This window comes from Parasteatoda tepidariorum, chromosome 7 (assembly GCF_982258835.1).
Source record: "Parasteatoda tepidariorum strain Cologne lab strain chromosome 7, Ptep-v5.0, whole genome shotgun sequence".
Classification (NCBI taxonomy): Eukaryota; Metazoa; Arthropoda; class Arachnida; order Araneae; family Theridiidae; genus Parasteatoda; species Parasteatoda tepidariorum.
The window spans coordinates 75,277,796-75,299,990 of NC_141761.1; the positions used below are offsets into that span (position 1 = coordinate 75,277,796).

Here is a 22,195-nt window from a genome sequence, read left to right on the forward strand (position 1 = left end):
ACTTATTTTTGCATGATATTAAAAAGCTTAAAGGGATAAAAAAATGTCTTTATTATTTTGTGATCAGAGTAATATGTTTTCTTACTGATGGTTTTTAATACTTTTGGAAATTATTTAATTAAATATCTTCTTAATTAAACTTTGGCTAATACTTATATATTTTTCATATTTTGTTTAAAAAAAAGTTATATCGAATGACAGGATTCCTAGAGAAGACCAAATAAATTTTTAATTGACCGCCTCTCAACTCTATAGCAATAACTTAAACATTGATTATCATTTTTCTCTGAGAAAAATACATTTTTAACTCAATATGCGGTTATTTAATTTTTATTTTAAAACCTGTTTTGAACAGTCGAAAAATTTTTTTGGGGTTTACGACTACTAAATTTCAACTCCGTAGCCTTGTAATTTTGAACCTAATCCAGAAGACAAGGGAATTCCTATAACACGTATTGAGAGAAATTGTGCCTTCGAGGAGAGGACTTTTTGATGGAACTAACCCGCATTTGCGTTACATGGAGAAGAAGTCCATGAGAATCTCCCACAGTTAGCTAGGACTCTAACCCATGATCCGTCTATCTCTGAGGATATTTCACGTCAGCTCTGTGGTCGATGCAAGCCAGATGCGGAATCCGTATCGACCAGACATCGTTGGGATTCGAACCCGGTTCATCTCAATGGAAGGCAAATGCTCTATCCCCTGTGCTGTCGCGGCTCCAAGATACAGCTAAGTGCTATCTTTAATTGATAAAAAAAATTCTAGCTCCAATTAAGTATTAAAATTTCTGCAGTATTAATTATACAGTTAAAATTCTTCACTAAAAATGAAATAAAGGCATAGTATAATGATATAACACGAGTAGAAATACTTCGAAAGTTTAAACGCTTAAGATGCTCATTATTTTAAGATTGATTCCTGGAAGTTCTTAAAAACTGTCACTTTTCCATTTGATAAAGCATTTCTTTATCATTTTACAAAATTTTAACAGAAGGGGCACATAGATTATTTCACATTTAATCCTACAGAGTTAAAAATTCCGAATCAAATTTCGGTGAAAAATACTGGTACCATGGGTGCAGCACTCGTAAAATTTATTTCACCTTAAAATTGTACATCATAATTTTTACTGTAATATTTGCTTAGTTGCAGTATTTCAGTGATTTTATAGTAAATATTATTGTATAAAAATTACCGTATATCAGTTTTTTTCATAAAAATTTACGGTAAAAAGGAATTCCATTGTAAAATGTACCGGCATCCTGAGTATCGGTAGTTTGTACCGTAACTTGATCTGTAATTTTTTTCAATGGGTGGCTCATAAAATTTCTTTCATTACTTATTTACACAACTTACTATAAAAACAGATAAAACTAACGGGATTAAATTTCCCGTTTTTAATAAAAATGTTTTAGTCACATTTAAATAAAGTTTCCTATAATTATACTAAACATTACTAATAGTTTCTTTATATTTAATATCGCAAATTATATTATTCTTCAATTAATTCGCAGATAAATTGTCTAGTTTTAGAAAGTAGCGTAAGAAATCTTTTTTTTTTGTACGCTTTAAATGAAGTTTAATTTAAAATTTGATTAAAAATCTAGCAATTAGATTTAGAAAACTTAGCCAAACTATTAAACTATTTGAGATAAGTAAAACTAAGTTTTAATAACTGATTAATGTCATGCTGCTCAGTGACAAATTAATTTATTTAAGAAAAATAGAACAATCAGAATTTTGAGTATTTTCAAGGAGTAATATTTATTACTTCACTAACTTTAATATATATACCTTGCAGGTATAGATATTTTTTTAATTGTAAGAATTTTTTTTAGTTGTTGAATGGAAAATTAGAAATTTTATTTTTTGAAGCTGTAATTTCCGCCCATATGATTAAAAGTTAGATTGTTGAAAATATAAAACTGCACTCTAAGAAAAGGATACTCTAATATCGCGAATTGTTTTTCGTTTTTGAGGAAATCGTTTCCTGGTATATATTCCGAGCAAATATTATGTCAAAGTGACGAAATAACTATCGTCACTTTGTCAAGGAAATGAATTTCGTCAAACGTAAAGAAATATTTCTGTTTCCAATTTTTCCCCTAAAATAATACCATGAACAACAAAACCGAAAAAGTACCTTGAGACACTTGTAGTGTCTGATGGTATCGAACATGTGATATTGTTGATTACTTTTTCCAAAGCACCATTTAGGTAGTCAACGTCACCACAACAACGCAAGAGGAATTGGCAGAGCAGATAAATAAATTGCATCCATACCTGAAGCGGGGCTCAGACCAGGGATCTTTCTTGCATGAGATAAACTCCTTGAGCACTACATGGACCGGTTGACTAATTCGGTCATTTAAGTTTCAATTGTTTAGTCTTCGTGTTAGTTGATAATATCCCAGAATGCACTGCTTGAGGCTTCGAGTTGAGGAAACACATCATATATTAACGCATATTATTTTATCATATATTTATCATACATTAGCGCATTTCGTCACACATCACGTGATTTCGTGACGAAATGATTCCCACAATTAACGAAATGCACCTCAAGGATAGCTTAATTGTCAAAAGTGAAAGTTTTATTTCCTAGAGAGTGCTTTGGATACATTAGCACACTATGTACATTAAGTAACATAAAATTATATTTATAAGAAGACACTGAATGACTCTTTTCATTTAAAGAATATATTATAAATTGATTTATAACATATTCATTTGTTATGCATACGCTATATAGTTATGTAGGTTTATAGCTGACTTAAACTAGCTTTGAATTACTAGTGAAATATGCTTTCAAAGAATTACAAGTTCATGTTTGTTTAAATCACTTTATATACCATCCTTTATGGTTAAATTAGTAATGAATTCAGTACTGTGATGTAATTTTGAGATACAATTGCTAAAAATATGTTTGAAATATATTAGAATGCTTTAACTGTAGACAAAGAATATACAGCATAATCTTCGTTCGCATATTGTCCGAGGAATATATGTATATTTTTAAATATTTGCATAATTTAAACCTTAACTTTTATCTCCTCTTAGAAACCTTTTGTAGTAAAAGAATTGAAATCAAAAAACATAAAAGTAATTTTAAGAGTGGAAGTTATTTATTTAAATTAGAAAATGGAGACTCGAAAAAGCTTAAAATTATAAAGTTTTTAGTTAGCATTGATAAGCATAAAATTATTTTTTTATAATGGAAACAAGAATAGTATTTGTATTTAAAAGCAGATATACCAATTTTTGATTTTTTTTATGCCCTAGCAAGAATCAAACAAATTTTTGCGTAAGACATTTTCTCAGAATTATAGAGAGCATTTCCTTCGATGTTTTCAAAATGATAATCGAAAAATCTAATGTAATTGAATACAAAAGAAACTTCATAGACATCTAAATGAAATTTAAAAGTTCGTTTTCAATGTTGATTTTTTTAGATTGAATCTAAATACGATATTTTTAACCATTCAGTTAATTTAGATAACAGCCTGGATCACTTAAATAGTTCCATTATACAGTTACATCATTATTTTTACATTACACAATACACTAATCATTCTCAAGAAATATTCTACTTTTTTTGACACTCGAAGCAGCTTACCTTTGTTATCTAATTATCTTCGACGGACAGTGCTTTTAATCTGATGGGAAAAAAAAATTATAAATTTTTTTTTCTATAAAAGTCAGATTATTTAACATTCTTTAACGACATTTATTAAATAGTTTATGGCAAGCAGCAGATTGCTCATTGGATCGTGCCTTTACCGCCCGATGAAGGAACGAAAGTTCGAATCCAAGTGGTGGTTAGTTGTTACAAATTCTGCACCCACTTGTACTGACCGCAGTGCTAGCGTTAAGTCGAGCGTCTTCAGTCGTAGACGGATCATGGGTTAAAATACCCTTGCCGTCGTGATAACCGTGGGAGGTTTTCGCGTTGTCCTCTCAATGCGGGTTAATTTCATACGAAATTCTACCTCGAAGGCCAGTTTGTCCTAATGCTTGATCCACGGGATTCTTTGTCTTCTGGGTTTGGTTCAAAATTACAATACTACGTAGTTGAACATTGATAGTCGTAAATTCAGAATTGGGTCAGTTGTTTAACTACAGATATAATATAAAATAAAATAAATAGTTTATAGCATAAAAATTTAGTATAATCATGTAGCAAAAATGGAAATCATACTTATTATGTTTCGTCGTTAATATAAATAGGAAAAAAAATGTGAGACAACTCGAGGAAAGTTTGTTCGAAGCATATGATTTTACGATCTACGATACATTGTTAATGCTTCATTAACTCAAAAGGTTACTAACTCAATTTCTTTTATTATGTCTTTGAGGCGGTCAGATATGCTGTGAAAGAAGCTAAAATAGAACTTGGCAACATAATAGTATTGTTATTCTAAACGGAGTTACATCTTGACTACAATGATATTGCTGATTGCATTGTGGAGGTTACATGAAATCTTGGTGTAGTAGAGCTCTATATTTTAATAACTGTGGTTAGAATGTCATCTAACCATGTTCCTGATCATACAAAATCATATTCGAAAACCATAAAAAACTAGTTTAATCTTATGTATTTTATCACGTAATAAGGTGCGCAACCAATCAGAGTAAGGCATTTTTGTAACAGATTCTATGATATGTAAGTCTGGTTTGTATAAGTCTACTATGTCTGGCGTTTTTGCGTCTATAGTGTCTGATTTCTTACATTTAAATTTTTTGTGTATTGTTTTATCTCCGCTATTATATATTTACAAGAAGCGTATTTCTTTCCAGATATTGTTTGCTTACATGAGATGAATCGATTAAAACTCTCGCTCTCATACTAAGAAAAAAGTAATGATCTAAGTCTCTTTTAAACAGATTTATAAACATCAGAAAATTGTTGCAATGGCATCTTCTCGTTAATTGCGAAAATGAACCATCCTGACTAACTTTTGATCCATTTAGAGGATTTTCATGTTTAAGGTCTCAATTTAATGGTTCGATGGAGTGACCACAAATATACTGACTCATTACTGCAGACGATATTTTAAGTTATGAAATCAGACACAAAAACTTATTTTCCCTGAAAAAAACCTTTTTCTCAACGGATTATGATTTCTGACCCCCAAAATATATGGAGTAGCCACTATCTGAGAGATATGGTCTGAATTGTGTGGTCGGGAGGTTTGGAACCAATTTTACTTTTTGCGTATTAAGCCATATCTCAAGATCTTTTTAAGTGAATTGAAAATTCGTTGCACACAATTATGGAATATGTATTTCCTAAGACAATTCCATGCAAAAATAAATTTTTTTAAATATTTTTTTATCTATTTATAAAATGACAGACAAAGAAAGTTTAAATTTTAAAGTATACCGTTTTTCACATCATTTTGAAGTATGCATTTTTGAGTGACAGAATACAAAATTTGCGCGAAATCAGTCAAATAGTTCCTGAGAAATCGAGTTTTAAATACTTGACTGTTCTAAAATTCAATTTCTTAGAAACTATTCGACAGATTTCGCTAAAATTTTGTATTTTTCATGTAAAAATAAATTTTTTAAAATTATGCATACCGTACAATTAAATTTTTTTCAATTTTATTATATAAAATAATAAAAAATAACAAATATTTACTAAAAATTATTTTCTGTATGGCATTATCTTTGACAAAACGAATTTATAATTGTGTATAAAAAATTTTCAACTCGCTTCAAACGTTCCCGATATATGGCGATAATCGCAAAAAATAAAATTAATATTAGGGGCCTAAACTTTGAACAAGTCTTTTGACCAAATTATTGGGACCATATTTCTCAGATTGTGAATACTCTTAGATTTTGAGGGTCAAAAATACGAATCCGTCGAAAAAAAGATATGTTTATTCAGAGAAAGTACGCTTTTGTGTCCGATTTCGCATCTTAAAATATCGTCTGTTCTAATTAATTAGCGCATATGAGATCACCTCACATTGTGAATTGCATATACAATAACTTCAGACATTAATAGAGTCCATGTCAGATAGTGTTTCTATATTTTGCATATTTGTGGTTTTATATACGATTATAGCTCTACATAAGAGTCTCGGTGCTGCCATCTAGTGTGGCAGAAACTAGACGTCCAAATTAACATGGCCAACGGTTTCTTACCCATTGTGGTGGTTCTGAAAGAGTGGATAGCACTTCTGGAGAACGCACTAGGTCTGTTCATGTGTGCGCACTTGTGCAGATCATTGTAAATAAAAAATATGCGATTATACACAGGTGAACCAATCAGCTTCTTCAGTGTCTATAAAGATCTTATGTAATTTTTTGAGAAATGATAAATTTCGAAATAACAGATAATATTTACAGTTTATTTCCACAAGATCTATAAAAATGTGTTTTAGAAATAAGCAAATTCGTATATTTTCGAATAAGTTTAAAATTTAATTTTCAATGAATTAAAAGCATGATTGTAATGTTTACTAAGTCTATTGAATTCTTAATTACGAAGTTTTGTTTCAATTGAAAACAGATGCAATTTTAAACACTCTTTCAAATAAATGTTTGACTAAATGAAGCATTCAAACGCTTTTGAATCTTACAACAACTGACTTACACGCCTTTCTCCATCACAACCAAAAGAATATAGGTTGCATGTGTACAGTGAGATTTATTAGATTTGGAACAGAATCCAAAATGTATTAGAATCTTTTTCTTCCAGCTCAAACCTGAATTCAGAATTTCGTAACTCTTTAAAGAGCAGTTGTCGAATTTGTAATGCATTAGATCTGTCTTGTACAAGTGTCATTCTTTTTCTTTTCGATGCAAAACGGAACAGAATAAAATTTAAAACCATATCATAAATTCAGTGGCAAAAAGAACTAAACTCTTTTCTAAATTCTCTGATATATACGATTCGATAACTTTTCTTTTCTACCATTTTGATATCTATATAAGGAATGACAGACTTGGCAAAATTTTGTTCTATTAAATCATGAAATATATTTGCCAAAATAGCTTTGTATATGAACATTTATCAGAGTTTCAACAGGGTGTTTTCTTTAAAAAAAAACTATTATTGTAATTAGTTAAATTTTTGAAAAACAACTGCAAACATTTGAAACATTACTACTTCATTTATTTTTTTACAATTCATTTCAGTAGTTTTGATCATAACTCCTCCATATTTACAAGAGTTGAGTATTTTATTTTTGTTTAAACAAACATAATTATAGATGTGTATTAGAAATTGTATATTAAAGATGTATGGATGTAACAAAATTTTTTTTTATATTTGCTATTTATTTTAAAAACAAAATGTACTTACTTTAAAATCTAAATACTATTTGTTTAAAAATAAAATAAGCTAACAATTGTTAGCAAAAAAACTCTAAGACATCAAATATTTAAAGTAAATAAATACCTATGATAGTTGTAAACGGAGTTAATAAAATTAGTATTAGGAACTTGCGTTTTTACAATACTGGTGCTGTATTACTGTAATAATAAAGCATGAAGAGAATTTTGCTACATTTAATATTTCATATATTTGGTGCATTTTTTATTTCTTTTTTACATGTTTTACATGTTTTGAAAAAAACATGTCTTGCATTAAATTCTGATTCAGTCATTGGTAAATGTTTAAAGATGAAACTTAAATCAAAATAATTAAAAAAAACATTCAATAATTAAAATTTTACTCGAATTTTAAAACACTAGAGGTCAAAGTTAGTTAAGAAATTGCGCTAATTAATTTGTAAAAAAGTTTAAAATTATCTCCATGCGATTTTTGAAACCAAGGATGCTCAAGTAATTTTGATAATAAAGGCTAATTGAAATTTTAAATAAAACGTTAGCTGCGTATTAAAATCCAAATCTATGGAGAAATGGTTTTAATTCTTTCGGGAGAAACGTATAAGACCTGAAATGTTAAGATTGACATAATTTTTGCTTACTCATTTTTGGTATATGCACTGCTGATATTATGGTAATTGGTGCAAATTGGTACCAAATATCCTAATATAGTTCCCAAGTATTGCATGAGTAAATTCGGTTTCTATCGAAACTGCACAGATACTGTGTCTCTTTATTATATATTCTTTGGTAATAGATTTATTACGGCCCCTCGAAAATATAACACAAAAAATGTCGCTTAATTATGGTAAATTTAAAATATCATGAGTTGGATTTGAACAACGACTTCGGCAGATAATACTGAATACAGTTAATTTTTATTTTGAAAGGATGGGCTGCTAAAACATGTTTCCTCTAAATCTAATAAAGTAAAATCACCGTGAAAGGATATGAATAATAATAAATTAATAAGACTTTGTAATTTCTTAAGCTTTATTAATTGAGTCGGTACATAACCTTCAGATTTTTTGTAATATTGTTCTATACTGATTTGCTGATCCTTTCGTTTTTTTTTCATTAGTACGAAGAATGAGAATTCACCAAGTTATTAATAAAAATTTAATTTATCATTGTTATTTAATAACATGCGTATTTTGAAATGCAGTTACCCCGATGATATGGATTCCTAACCAACTAATCGGTGCTCCAATTGGTGGAAAAGTTACTCTTGATTGTCACACTGAAGCTCATCCCGAATCAATCAACTACTGGACGAGAGAGGAGGGGGAAATGGTCCTTCAGAGCCCCAAGACAGACGTCATTCAAAAAGTTACAACGTACAAAGTTCACATGATTTTAACAATTCATCGTTTAGTTCATTCAGATTTTGGCACATACCGATGTTATGCTAAGAACTCACTTGGCTCAACGGAAGGCTCTATTCGTTTGTATGGTAAGTTGAATTACCATATATTAGTAATTCATTCTTAAAGATTTCAAGACAACCAAATTGGTTACAACATGCTAGTTTTATTAAAATTTATATTTTGTTAAATTTGTTTTTAAAGGATTACGCATGAATATTTTTCAGAAAAAAAATTCTTGTTTAATTTTTATTGTCTCTATATTTTTTCTCATTTTAGAAGCATCATCGAAAAAGTTAAATTTGCTACTTTTTCGGAATTAAAGAGTTTGCCCATGCGAAAAACTATATAATTTATAGAGTTAAATCATGTTAATATTTTTTGCAAAATATTGTTTGCCCACGTGAAAGATCTAATAATTTATAGAGTTAAGTCATGTAATATTTTTTTTTACAAAATTCAAATATAACTCTTAAAAAAGTACAGAATAATATATTAAATAAATAATCCTAAAACACTGAAGCAGTATGATATTACTTGATTAAATTAATTCACTTTAAAAATATACAGATTGGAGATAACAGTAGACATGTTTCAGGCGCTCAAAAATGGGCGCTCATATGTCAGACAGGAATGAGAAGAAACAAAACTGATATTAAATGTAAAATGTAAAAATGTCAACAAAAATGGAAAATTAAAGTAGGAAACAAAACTATGAAGCTCTCAGTAGCCGAGAAGGAATAAAAATAAATATGATATCAGTTTCATCAACATCGCGTGGAAATGCATTTAATCCTGCTTTACCCCCCTCAAACGCAGTGATTTTTTTCGTTTTGATTTGTTTTATTTTATTCTTTTTCAGCTATTAAGGTTTTTTTTTAAGTTTTCCTTTCCACCTTCATTTTATGATTTTTGATGGAAACTTTACGTTTTAAATTTCAAATCATTTTCGTTTCTCTTCATTGACGTCTGGCAAATTTTGAAAATGAGCACCTATCGTTAAGCGCTTGAGACATATTCACTGTTATTTTCGATATGTATAATGTTTCGATAATTTTAAATCCAATTAAGTTTTCTGACCAAGTAACAAAATAATATAATTATTATGGATAAACTTTCGTGACAAATAATCGAAATATATTTCTTATTGAATAATTGCAATAGTGATCATACAATTCGAAACTTCAAATTTGTAACAACATGTTTTATAACATAAAATTCATGGTGCATATTTGTGAAGATATTTTTTTATTATTTGCATGCATGTCAGAAGCATTTTCCTTCAGATGCATGTATTGTAATCAATTTATTGTTTAATGTTGGATACAATTTGCAAATGACTGCAAGTAAAAAATATATATATATTAAATAAAAATTAAGCAAATAAAAACCAGGCTAGTCCAAATCTCTAAATTCTTGCCTCGTCTTTTTAAATATTTTTATCATTTTTTTACCATTTAGAGATTCATTTATCAAAAATTATAGTAAAATATTTTTTTTTTCTATTTGAATGTGAATATTGTGGTAGAGTTCCTAAAAAATCAATTTTGCTTTCTTTTTACACACATTAAGACTCCAATTAGAAAACTTCCAAAATTGGATACCCACATTTCGTTTTAACTTTTCCTGACACGCATCCTTAAGTATTGATTTTATTTCACTTTCAAAATCCATTCACCTCTATACAAAAACCAGTAACTCAATTTTTAAGTATTATATGAATCTATAATGTTTGAAATGTAAACAATATAGAAATACTTTATATAATATACTAATATAGAAATTTCTACTTCAAACCATCTACACTAGCTTTAAATTTGATAAACTAGGTTTTATTTTAAAATAGAAAAAAATATTCGGACCGCATTTGTTTCAGTTGATAAATGTGCTTTCAGTCAGAATACAGACTGGGTTATGTCAACAAATATGTTACGTTGCATTGCAAATAGCTAACACCTACGTTGTATGTTTGATGGAATTATTGCTAAGTTAAATCAATTATAGAATTCCTCAAGAATCGCTTCTAATAGTTAAATAGAATCGGAAAAAAATATTTAAAAGGACATTTTGTACAATGAATATTTGCAGCTATTTTGCTAACAATTTTATTCTACATTTTCGATACAGCAAGCTTTAGAGTTTTTATTTATTTATTTTTTTTTAGTTATTTGTCATATTTGAGTAACATGCGCACTGGTAATGAGAAATTTTTCCTGTCAAACTGTCATTTTAAATAATCTTTCAAAACTCTCTCGCAAAGCACATCTCTTTATGATGCTTCAAAAGGTTCCATTTAATAAAATGTTCTATTGCTGCGAATTTAAATTCAATTTATTGTTTCTATGTTTAATGCATTCTCATATCCTTTCTATGCTGAAAAATTTGTAACTCATATTTGATATATATATATATATATATATATATATATATATATATATATATATATATATATATATATATATATATATATATATATATATATATATATATATATATATTATCTTAAATAAATTTAAAATTTTGATTCGTTAGTATGAAGCCCTTTCGTCAAAATTTTAATGTGACTTCTACTTTCAGTAACATTTTCTTTCATAAAAATTATTAATTTCTTAATTTTTTCTTCTTTTTTTAATGTCATGGTATGTAGAGTTTTCTTTAAATTTCCTGCAATGATTTATTACTGAAGGCTTTTTCTTGGTCCTGAATGTAACATAAGTTGATTTTTTTTATTCACTGGTCAATACTTTTAACTTTTTTTAAAGCATATCAAGCATTTCTATTCGCAGTTGCAAAATATTTTCATATTTAGACTCAGTAACGTTTTAGTATTTTTTTATTTTTTATTGTTTTAATTTGTATTTTTTTTCATAATAATAATCAGAGAAAAAATCTAGTACCAGACTGCATTAAAATTTATTTTTTTTACTTGCTGTGCTATTACTTAAAAAAATAGCAATGTGCTTAATTGCTGAAGGTGATGCTAAAATTCAAGCCTTTAATAAAATATTTCAAATTCATAATTTTGCTTTTTTATTTTGTTTAAACTATTCATCATATTTAAACTATCATCATTTTTATTCGTAGGCAATATTTTGTTTCGTATATTTCTCGGATATTTTTATTGCGATTCTTTCATATTTTAATGCTTACTTTTAATAACAAGAAATGAATTAACATAACAAATGATTATATGGGGTTGATGTGACTATATGGTGTTATAATATAAGCTCAAATATTAAGCTTCACGTCATAATTATGTTGGCTAATTAATAAAAAACGTTTGATAGGGCGTTTATTTATTAAATTAGACAACTATTTAATATATTTACAATTTTTATCATCTTTTTGTGTGATTAATTCTTGTACAGTGTATACATTAAGGGAAAACTATTGTTTCGAAATATTTTAGCATTTTTTCCTCAAAGCAAATTGCTGGTTAATTGGGAAATTTGTTTAAACAGTTATAAATTGAGTTTCGGAGCGTAATTAAAATTATTAAAGAGAGGGAAAAAAATTATGATTAAATGTTAAAAAAATTTCTCCGATTAAAAAATATGCTTCGCTTCTTGTAATTTTGTAATTGCGTGATCATTCTGAAAAAAATAAATAAAAAATCAACTGAAGGTTGACCAATAGAATGAATAGGTGATGAATTTCTAATTTGTTTTTTATTTGTATCAAAAAGTAATTTAACGTTTCGCATAGTTAATTCAGAACGAAATTTCGAAATAAATATTTGAGTGTAAAATTAATGAATATTGATGTTCTTTAATAATATTATGTGAAATAATTTGAATTGCAACGTTAAGTCATTGAGGAAATATATTTACCAAGAAAATACTTTTTTTTCTAATTTTAAACTGCTTAGCAGATTAATTCCAGTAAATGATTACATAAAATATTCTGCTTTTAAAAGTTTGTTACTTTAAATATATTTAAATTATTTTTATTCAGTTTTTTTATTTCATGAAAAATATACAAATATATTTTAGTGAAATCATGAATGAAACAGTTTTAAATAAATTATCATAGTAGTATAATATGTTAAGCTATCTATAATATTTGTAGAATATTCCTCAAAATTACGCTTAGTTCAAATATTTCAGCTTCAAATAACATAAAAATCGAAACCAAATTATGGTGGATGCTGTTTTTTAATTTGTTTATATAGCTGTAAGGGAATAAAATGTAAATTATACAAGAATAATTTGAAACTATTTTTACGAATCTAATTCAAATCGTATATATTAAACGTGAATTGCAGTTTTAAAGTTCCACTTTTCAAACAGCTTCTCAGTTTTAATAATATGTAACAAAAATGCTAATTAAAGCTGATTTGGGTAAAGGTTTCATTGTTTTTGACACAGTTTATTGACTTAGACGATGATATCATTACACATTGTACTATGACGCAGGAGCTAACAATTCCAAAAATTAAAAACAAGATGCAATTGCTTGAAAATACATAAGTTTTTAATACTTACGACTAATTTTAGCTTATTAGGACTAATTTTCTTTTAATTAAGTATGCAGTGATTAAATGATAAGGATTAAAATAATTCTGAACAGTGAGAGTTGAGTATATAATACAGAAGTTTGTTGAATTCGGAAGAATTGCAAAAAAAAAAACGAAAATTTCTGAGCATAGGTTTAAAAAATGGTAAGGAACATCAGAGGTTTATCGGTGAAATGAAAAGAATTCAAAAAGTTCTGTTTTTTGGATTAATTATAACAATTGGTGGAGTTTTTTTTTTTCTAAATAAAATATGATGTATTTATCTTGAACTTAGATAGAAGAGGTTTCAAACATGAAGCAGGGACGAACAAAATTATACAACGAGTAATTTTTCTAAAAATATTACTAAAGCAAAGGCAATACTATATTGCACTTAATAAATGTTAAATTGAACAAGAAATCTATGCAAGGTTTTAAATGCATCCATGCACACAAATTGTAAAATACACTTTATATAAATAGTAATTTGTTGTGTTAAAGTACAATATGAGTTAAAGTATAATATTTTGTAAGTGAATCATAAGTTTAAACTCTTAATAACTTTGCTATGAAAAAAACTGTACTGTGAAAAAATTCACACTTTCTTTTCACTTCATTCTCTCTTATGATTAAATGGAAAAGTATTTAAGGTATTTACATAAATGCATTTGAGAAAACAGCAGCATATTTTTGGTTACTAAAACCAGAATACACGTTGGTACTTAAGAGATTCATTTGGTAATTTTCCATTGCATATGGTTTACAGGAAATTTTGCATTTAAAAATTTTAGTTCCTTTATTACCATATATTTAATAAAAATATAAAACTAAACGTAAATTTTACCAAATTAATGGATTTTATGCCATTATCTAAGGTATCATGAAATTCTTTACCAAATTTTATAACTTATTATAAAATTATTTATTCTTAATTTAACAACATTAATACCAAAACACTTCTAAAAATTATCGCTATTTTTGGTATTCCCATAGAGTCAAAAAGTTAACAAATATTCCCATATTCTAGCTGTTTTGATTACAATCATTTTTCTGCTTAATCCAATTGTTTGCCTAATAAACTCCATTATTCTGAACTATTCGATTAAACTACACCATAAACAAAAATAGGTTAAATTTTACTACATTTATATGTAATCATACTATATCACCGTAGCCAGCGATGCTAAATGGTAAGAAGATTAAACAATTAAAACAATCACTACTAAACTACAACTAAACACTTTTCTACTTATTTTTTTTTTTAAAAATTGAAAAAAAACTAGGATCTTAAGATACAAGTTCCAGTGGTAATTGAACTGAGAGCTCCTGTCCTGGCAGATTCATCATTCATTCATTATGATCTCGAGAAAACTTATTCGCATATTACTGTAATATAAGTCTGTCTTAAAAAGCTTTAACGCAAGAGAGAAGCACCAAACTAAAGGAAGCAGTAATTACAGTACCTTGAAAATTACAGTACCTGAAAACGGTAGTTTTCCTATCGTAATTAAACAAAGTTACATTTGAAATGAAACTGTCCTTTTTTTTTATTTTACGATTCTAATTACATGATGACTTAAACTTTGATTTTCTGTCAGCTTTAATTTAAACTAAAAAAAAAAGATTTACTTTTTAAATATTTAATTTCATTGTATTAAATGATTAAATATTAGTTCTCTTTTAAAAAGCTTGCACAAAAAACAATTTCAAGCAGTTTTCTTGCCATTCATTACGAAATACATATCCTTAAGTTTCCTGGATGATGTGATATGTTATTAAGTCTTTTTAAAAAGAGCAGGTGAGATAAAATTTTTGTCGCAATTGAGTTACAATCAAAGTTGTTGTTTTCATAGTATTATTTCTTTTGTTTAAGAAATTGATGAATTTGAAAGTACCGATTAAGTTACCCTGTTGTAATTTTGGAGTGTGATGAACCATAATAGCTTTTTAATTTGCTTCTACCTTTATACGATGCAAAGTTGCACCATATTAGCGTATAGATACTTCTTTCTTAACCATGATTGCATCGTTAAATGATTAAGTATAAACAAAAGGTAGTTCAATAAACAATTTATTAAGGTTCACTCAAGCTTGCTTGGTACATAGTCATCAAAGTACGGTTCTTGGAATTGACATTGAACTGATATTTTTGATGTGGGAGCTATAAGCTACTAAAACTACACAAATGAACAATATTTAAAATATAACGATACGTTTCAAGTGCTCAAAATTTACAATACTTATTTTTCTTGTGAACTCACCAGTCAATTCCATGCTACAAATGCAACAGAAATCGATTTATTCAATCAGAAATATATTTGATTATATTATTATTTTGCATTTTCTTATTGCATTTCACATTTTTTGTTACATTTTTCATTTTTTGAAATATGTTTTATATAAATATATTTTACGAAATATATTTTATATTACAAAATATATTTTTGAATTTTAATTAGTTTTCTGTATTAAATATATTTAATTACCAAAAATATAATTTATTTATTTTTTACTAAGTAGTGTTTCTAATAATTACCCTGAAGTAGTCTACAATTTTATCGATCTACCGAATAAAATGTATCTTGTCCTCAATATCTGTTATCTCTCTCTATTTTCAGTTATAAATAGGTTTATTCTTCTTTTTTTAAAACCTTTGCTAGTGATCATTTATTACTGTTAAGTCAAATAAAGTTAAAACATACGTATGCTGTCTTCCAATTACATCCCTTTTTCATTCTGTGTTTTTATCCATGTTTTTCATGAATAAAAAAAAATGTGCAATAAGTGTTATGTAGTAGAATGATTCAAACTTTTTTTAATAATTGAGCTATTTGCCTCAAATATTTCCACCAATAATATATTTCCGCAATTATCAAACAATGGAATAATGAAGAAACTGTTTATTATCAAGATCAGCAATCAGAACCGAAATCAATTCTGATTTGATAGTTTAAGTACTTAATTCTAAACTCTTAAAAATAAAAAATTTATAACCCTCCTAAAATATAAATGAAGTTAAAAAAAAAGCATTGGGACCCTGTTCGCTTTTAGAAAAAAAATTATTAATCGCAAATTTAAATTTTTTTTTCTCGTTATATTTCTGTATTGGAGGTATACTCATACACATATAATTTCAAATCATAGAAATCCATGTTCCTCAACAAGTTAAAGAGCCTTCGACAGCAAAAATTCAAAGCGTGGATGGAACTTCAGGTAAGAGTAGTAAAAAAGTTAGACAAGCATCCGTAGTTAGAATGTTGCATTTATTATCAAAGCATGAATATCTCGCACTTGCTTGCTAGCTTTAAAATTTTTTAATGCACTATTACATTTTTATAAATACTATTAACCTAATGTTCTTTTGCATTATAGATACAGTCTCTGAATTCTATAATATTCTTTTTTCTCGGATAAACATTTGCAATTCATTTTTTCTAGGTGCAATGCTATACCGAGTACAAAAAAAAAAAAAAAAGACTTAGAATTTCTTACAATTAATCAAAAAAGAGGGAATATTTGAATTTAATTATATAAGGAGTGAATTATATAGTATTTCAAATTTCATCCATATCATATTTATTTTTCGTACTGAAAAATTAATTTTAATGAAGTTCGAAACAATTTTCACTAACCAATTAATAATTTTGCCCGAACAAAGTTAAGATGCTGTGAAAAGGTTGTTGTTGTTTCTAATGAAACTTGGACAAGTCACGCTCTCGCTAGTCATTAATATTTTGCGGATTAAGTCAGGAAGGTTGATAAGGAAGCGCCACAAGAATGATACTACGTATTAGTTTAGAAGTCTGCTAATGAATGGTAGCACAACTCATTCATTGGGCCACTTTCTCAATTTAGACATAGATACGAAGGGGAAGGAAATTTTCTTTAGAACTTTTGATGTTTAGATCCTTGTATCCATGGTACTGTTCAGCAACCAATTTCCTGAATTCTAGGAGCACGTACATATTGCCTGAACTCAAGTGTATATCTGTTTTTTTCATTTTATAACCATTGTTAAACAGCTGACCCAATTTTAAGTTTACGGCAACTAATATTCAACTCCGTAGTCTTGTAATTTTAAACCCAGTCGGGAAAACAAGGGAACTTCTAGATCAAGTATTGGGAGAAATATACATGTATATCGCCATACATCGCTGTCCATATGTCGCAGTCCATATACCATATGTCGCTGTCTAGGATCAAACCCCGCCTCTTCGGGACCGGATTTCAAATCCCTATCCAGTGGGCTATCATGCCCAGACTTCTTGATTTGCTCGGTCAGTGTATTTTCTTATTAATTTGCCCACCTTTTCACATTTTTTCCTTTAAAGTGTTTCTAAGAGATGTCTCTAGTAATCCAGGAGCGATTGAATTGCAAAACTGCTTCAGAAACAGACTTTTCCGCTTTTAATTTAGAAGGGAGGAGGGGCATTTGTTTTAAGTTATCCAGTGCATTAAGCTTTGCGAACAGTAATTCTTTCCCGTTTTCTTATGAAATAAAAAAAGAATGAGAAATGGTAAGTGACTCATAACTGTGACAACAACTGACAATTGTCTGGTTAGAGATGTTTCTAAAAATCACCTCTAACTTTCTTCTAAAAATCAAATAGGATTTTGAAATTAGAAAGTTTTATTTTAGAAGTTCTACTGATATTAAAAAACATCCGAAATTGTTTAATTGTTTACTTTCAGGTGTCTTTTAAAAATCCCCTTTCCCAACTTAAGGAAATGGTAAATTTGTGAAAACAATTTTCTCTTTATCTCGCTCAAATATTCATCTGTTGCCCCTATTGCCGATAGTTTTGTAGTACTTCATTTGCTATGGATTCTAAAAAAAAAAAATACATCAAGGGTTCTCATAGAATGACAACATGTTAATGACTTTCTTTATAATTTAAATCTTGCTTAAAATAAATAAATGAATGATAATACAATTTTAGAGTTTAATTTTAATCTGCGAATATTCCATTGAGGGAAATTAATATATATTCTAAAAATATATTCTAAAAATATATTCTAAAAATATATCTAAAATATATTCTAAAAATATATTTTGAAAATATATTCTAAAAACATATTCTAAAAATATATTCTAAAAATATATTCCAGAATACTTAAAGAAATTAATATTAGACATTTTTTTTATTTTCTATTTTTCATTTGATTAAAGTAAAAACTGCTAAAATTATTTTACTAAACATGTGCTTGGATTCTGTTTAGTGTCTCAAGAAACATAATTTTTCAGTTTAATTCTAAAATATTGATTACCAAAATAACAAACCAATATCTTCTCTTTTAAATTACAAAAATTTTTTCACAGTCAGAAAATACCCATCACTACCATGCATTTATTTAAAAATTACTCTTTTTTTTCTTTAAGAATACATAACTTAGTGCAAATATTTGTTCAGATTAGATCTTGAAAAAAATAGAACTGTAAACAAGTTGATCAATTTCAGTTAAAAAATTTACATGCTGTTACCTACAAATTTATTTTTTTGCATTGAGTTAAATTTTTCCTGAAAATGGTTGCTATATAAAATTATCTTGTTTTACAAAAGAAATATGCTATTTGCCACTTTTATTAATATATTTTACCTTTTGTTTAATTTACATAATTACTACAATTCTCTAGACTCAGAATACAAGCCTTATTTATGTTTCTATCTATTTCGACTGATAAAGTCCACCTGGCAATATTTGTATCATAAACATTTCAAAAGTTCCTACCAAAAGCAAATCTCCAATTAAATGTATTCATCAAGTTGCTGTAATAGCACACCCTAAATAAAAGTTGATTGTTTATTACGAAGCAAAATAAGGAAATTTTCATCTAAGGTGGTTAAAATACGATAGCTCAGCTATACAAAGATAGGAAATAATTTTGAAAAATTAGAGAATATTATCGTCAAAAACGAAAACAATCAAGAAATAAGTTATTATGTTCCTTTTAAATATATCAACATTAAAATTGCCTTTCTTGCAGAAATCATAAAGAAATAGAAACATTCATTCATTTTGATTGTAAGATAGTTTGGTATCATTGTAAAAAACTATGGTTATGGTAAAGAAAAAAAAAATTTTTCCAAACAAACTTTAAGTTAAAGAACTTCTATCCCTTAACAAGTAACGAGGTTTTAATATAAGGAGTTTTTACTTCTGTTGAAAATTGAAAATCGTCACGCAAGATAATTCCTAAAATTGCCCGACAGATTATATTTTTGAGTGAATATTTTACTCCCTTCTTGTTATTCTGTCGAGTGATTAGCCAAAAACCTACAAACATTGTATAAATTGATTAGTCGAAGAATATAATAATACTCACGTTTCATACTTTTCTTAACAGTGACATGTATTCTATAAAATGAATAGGCATTATATAGGATGCCAACATCTATATTTACAGAGCTGAATATACAGGCAAAAATTTTAATTTTCACTATAAATTATCTTTTCATTGTATTAAAAACAAAATCAAAGAAATATAAAGCTCTAACAATTTTTAATCAATTGATTTCAATTGAAAGGATTTATTTAAAAAGCTCCATACTTAGGCATTGTATAAACCCTATATTTTCAATTTAATTCCAATCAAGAAAGAACAAAGTTTTTAATGAAAATAAATTTTAAAGTGGGAATTTTTTTGTTGTTGTCAGATCAGAAATATATCAAAAGAAATACACAAATACAAGTAAAAAATTACAAACTTAATTTTTATATAAAGTTTTTAATGGATATCTTAGATATAGCAAAACATGCTTAGATTCATAGATGGAAATGCAAGATTTATTTCGAAAAAAATGGAGATTAAGTCAGATTACTTCTCGTTTGGATTACTCCAAATAAAAAAGCAACGATTTCATAACGTAATACATCGTTAAAAATCTTTAATTAGCATATATTCTAATCAAACAGATGATGGAAGCTTTTTTCGATTTATTATATTTTTCCCTAATATTTTTTGATAAAATCTCCATGCATTTTAAGTGATTTAGAATTTAGATTGTAAAATTTCAATATATATATATATATATATATATATATATATATATATGTAACTTAATTTTTTCGAAATTCCTTTGCTTAGATCGGCCTTAAATATTTGCAAACAATTAAAATGCAATTAGCAAAGTTAAAAAACTACTTAACAAAGATGAGGCAAAATACTTTACAAGGCACCAAGAGTTTAGTTTTTGAGTTTAATAAGCTCTTAATTTCCATACTTTCACACAAAGTTGGAAAACGATGAATTAAGCTTCACTGTAAATAATTCCTTATCAAATTACTTTATAAAGTAACAACACTTTGGCTGCATCATCAGCGAAATCCATTTTTATCGTAAAATATTATATTGTAATTTTTACAAAATATTTATTTAATTAGAGTTGACGGTTTTAGAATATACGGTAATTATTATGGTAAGAATTGCGGTTCATCACATTTTTTGTTCTGTAACGGAATTATCTGTGTGTCTGTACTTTATACCATTATTTTCATCTAGGATTATTTACAATGTTTAAGTTGTACAGAAATTAATAATTTAATTTCATTTTAACTTAGAGATACATTAGAAATAAGTATATTTTCTACTTATTCATAATCATGAAATTATAAAAATGCTTTTTGTATGACCAACTCTCCTTGTATCCCAAATTTATACAAACAGTAATATTCTCTTCCAATTCTATTGAAGACTATGATATATCTACAGGACCTTAGGCAGATTTAACATAGATACCTCAGACGTCATTTTCAAACCCATAGTAAGCCTCTGGGAATATCGTGATAACAATCTTCCCACAAGCACGAAATCTATGACTTCCACGTTTAATGACGATAAAGCTGAAAATCGATTTGGCAATGCTTTAATAATATCATTTTTCAACAGCATTTAAGAAAAATTAACTGTTATTAAAACGTTAATTATGAGTATTAATTTCCATAATTAATTTATAATTTTAAGAAATTAAAATGATATTTGTATATTCCATTACCAGTATGTTCAATATTAAATTATATTACAATTTAAATACTAAGCTATTAACTACCAACTACTTAGCAGTAAATTCCAACGTTATGAAGAAACTTTTAATGTGAATAATATTTTTTGAACTGCATGAAATATAGCTTATTTAGAGTAATATTTTTTTTCAACGTGAACTTAAAAATTCAAGCAATGTATGGTAAACAAACCATTATTATGGTAAATAAAATTAAAATATACGGTATTAAAACCATTTATATGATAATTTTTCTTTTTATATGGTAACTCTTTACCACAAATTCAGGTTTTCAAAATTATTGTTCTTACTACCATATATTTAATAAAAACTGTAAAACTAAAAAGTAAATTTTACCGAGAAAATGATTTTTATGCCATGCTTACAAATATCACGATAAAATGACAAAATTTTATAATATTTACCAAAATTTATCACATATTATTAAATCGTATTTTATTGTAAATTCTTCCAAAATCAATACCAAGATACTTGTGGAAAATCAACAAGCTTCTTAATGTTTCCATAGTGAAGGGAAAACGGTAATTTTTACTATATTAAGGTAGTTTTGACCATATTGTTTAATCTGCGCATAATTTAAAAATTATACAACAGCCATTTAGAAAATTACTTAAGTATTTTGAAAGCATAATATTATCTGCTTAAGGAACTAGCTTAATAATCTTTTGGTCACACATCAAAACTGAATAGAATTTTTATTAAAAGCTTGAGGAATCTCCCAATGAACCAAGGCACAAGATTTTTCTGATTTGCACCAAATAACTGCACCAGATGCTCATGCATCACTTGTACACATTATAGATACAAGGGATTGGAACAACTTGTCTAAGTTTATTAAACGTAAGGATCACACTGTCTAGACTATAAACTTTTATATTTTACTTCAGAATACACGAAGAATTTCCTGGCATTTGGAAGGTTTTTCGACTGACGGATTAAGTCTACTTTAAATAAATCATTTTAGAAACAA

General features: G+C 27.3%; 1 protein-coding gene across 2 annotated transcripts in view; it reads left to right on the forward strand.

Annotated features, from left to right (window-relative positions):
- The window catches only part of LOC107449400 (lachesin-like), a 303,582-nt gene that overhangs the window by 273,786 nt on the left and 7,601 nt on the right, over positions 1-22,195 (forward strand). For both annotated transcript variants that reach the window (XM_087168086.1, XM_087168085.1), the window contains 2 exons: positions 8,511-8,798; positions 16,349-16,417. In XM_087168086.1, coding sequence (XP_087024212.1) covers positions 8,511-8,798; positions 16,349-16,417 — 357 coding nt within the window. The remainder of the gene's footprint in view (positions 1-8,510; positions 8,799-16,348; positions 16,418-22,195) is intronic.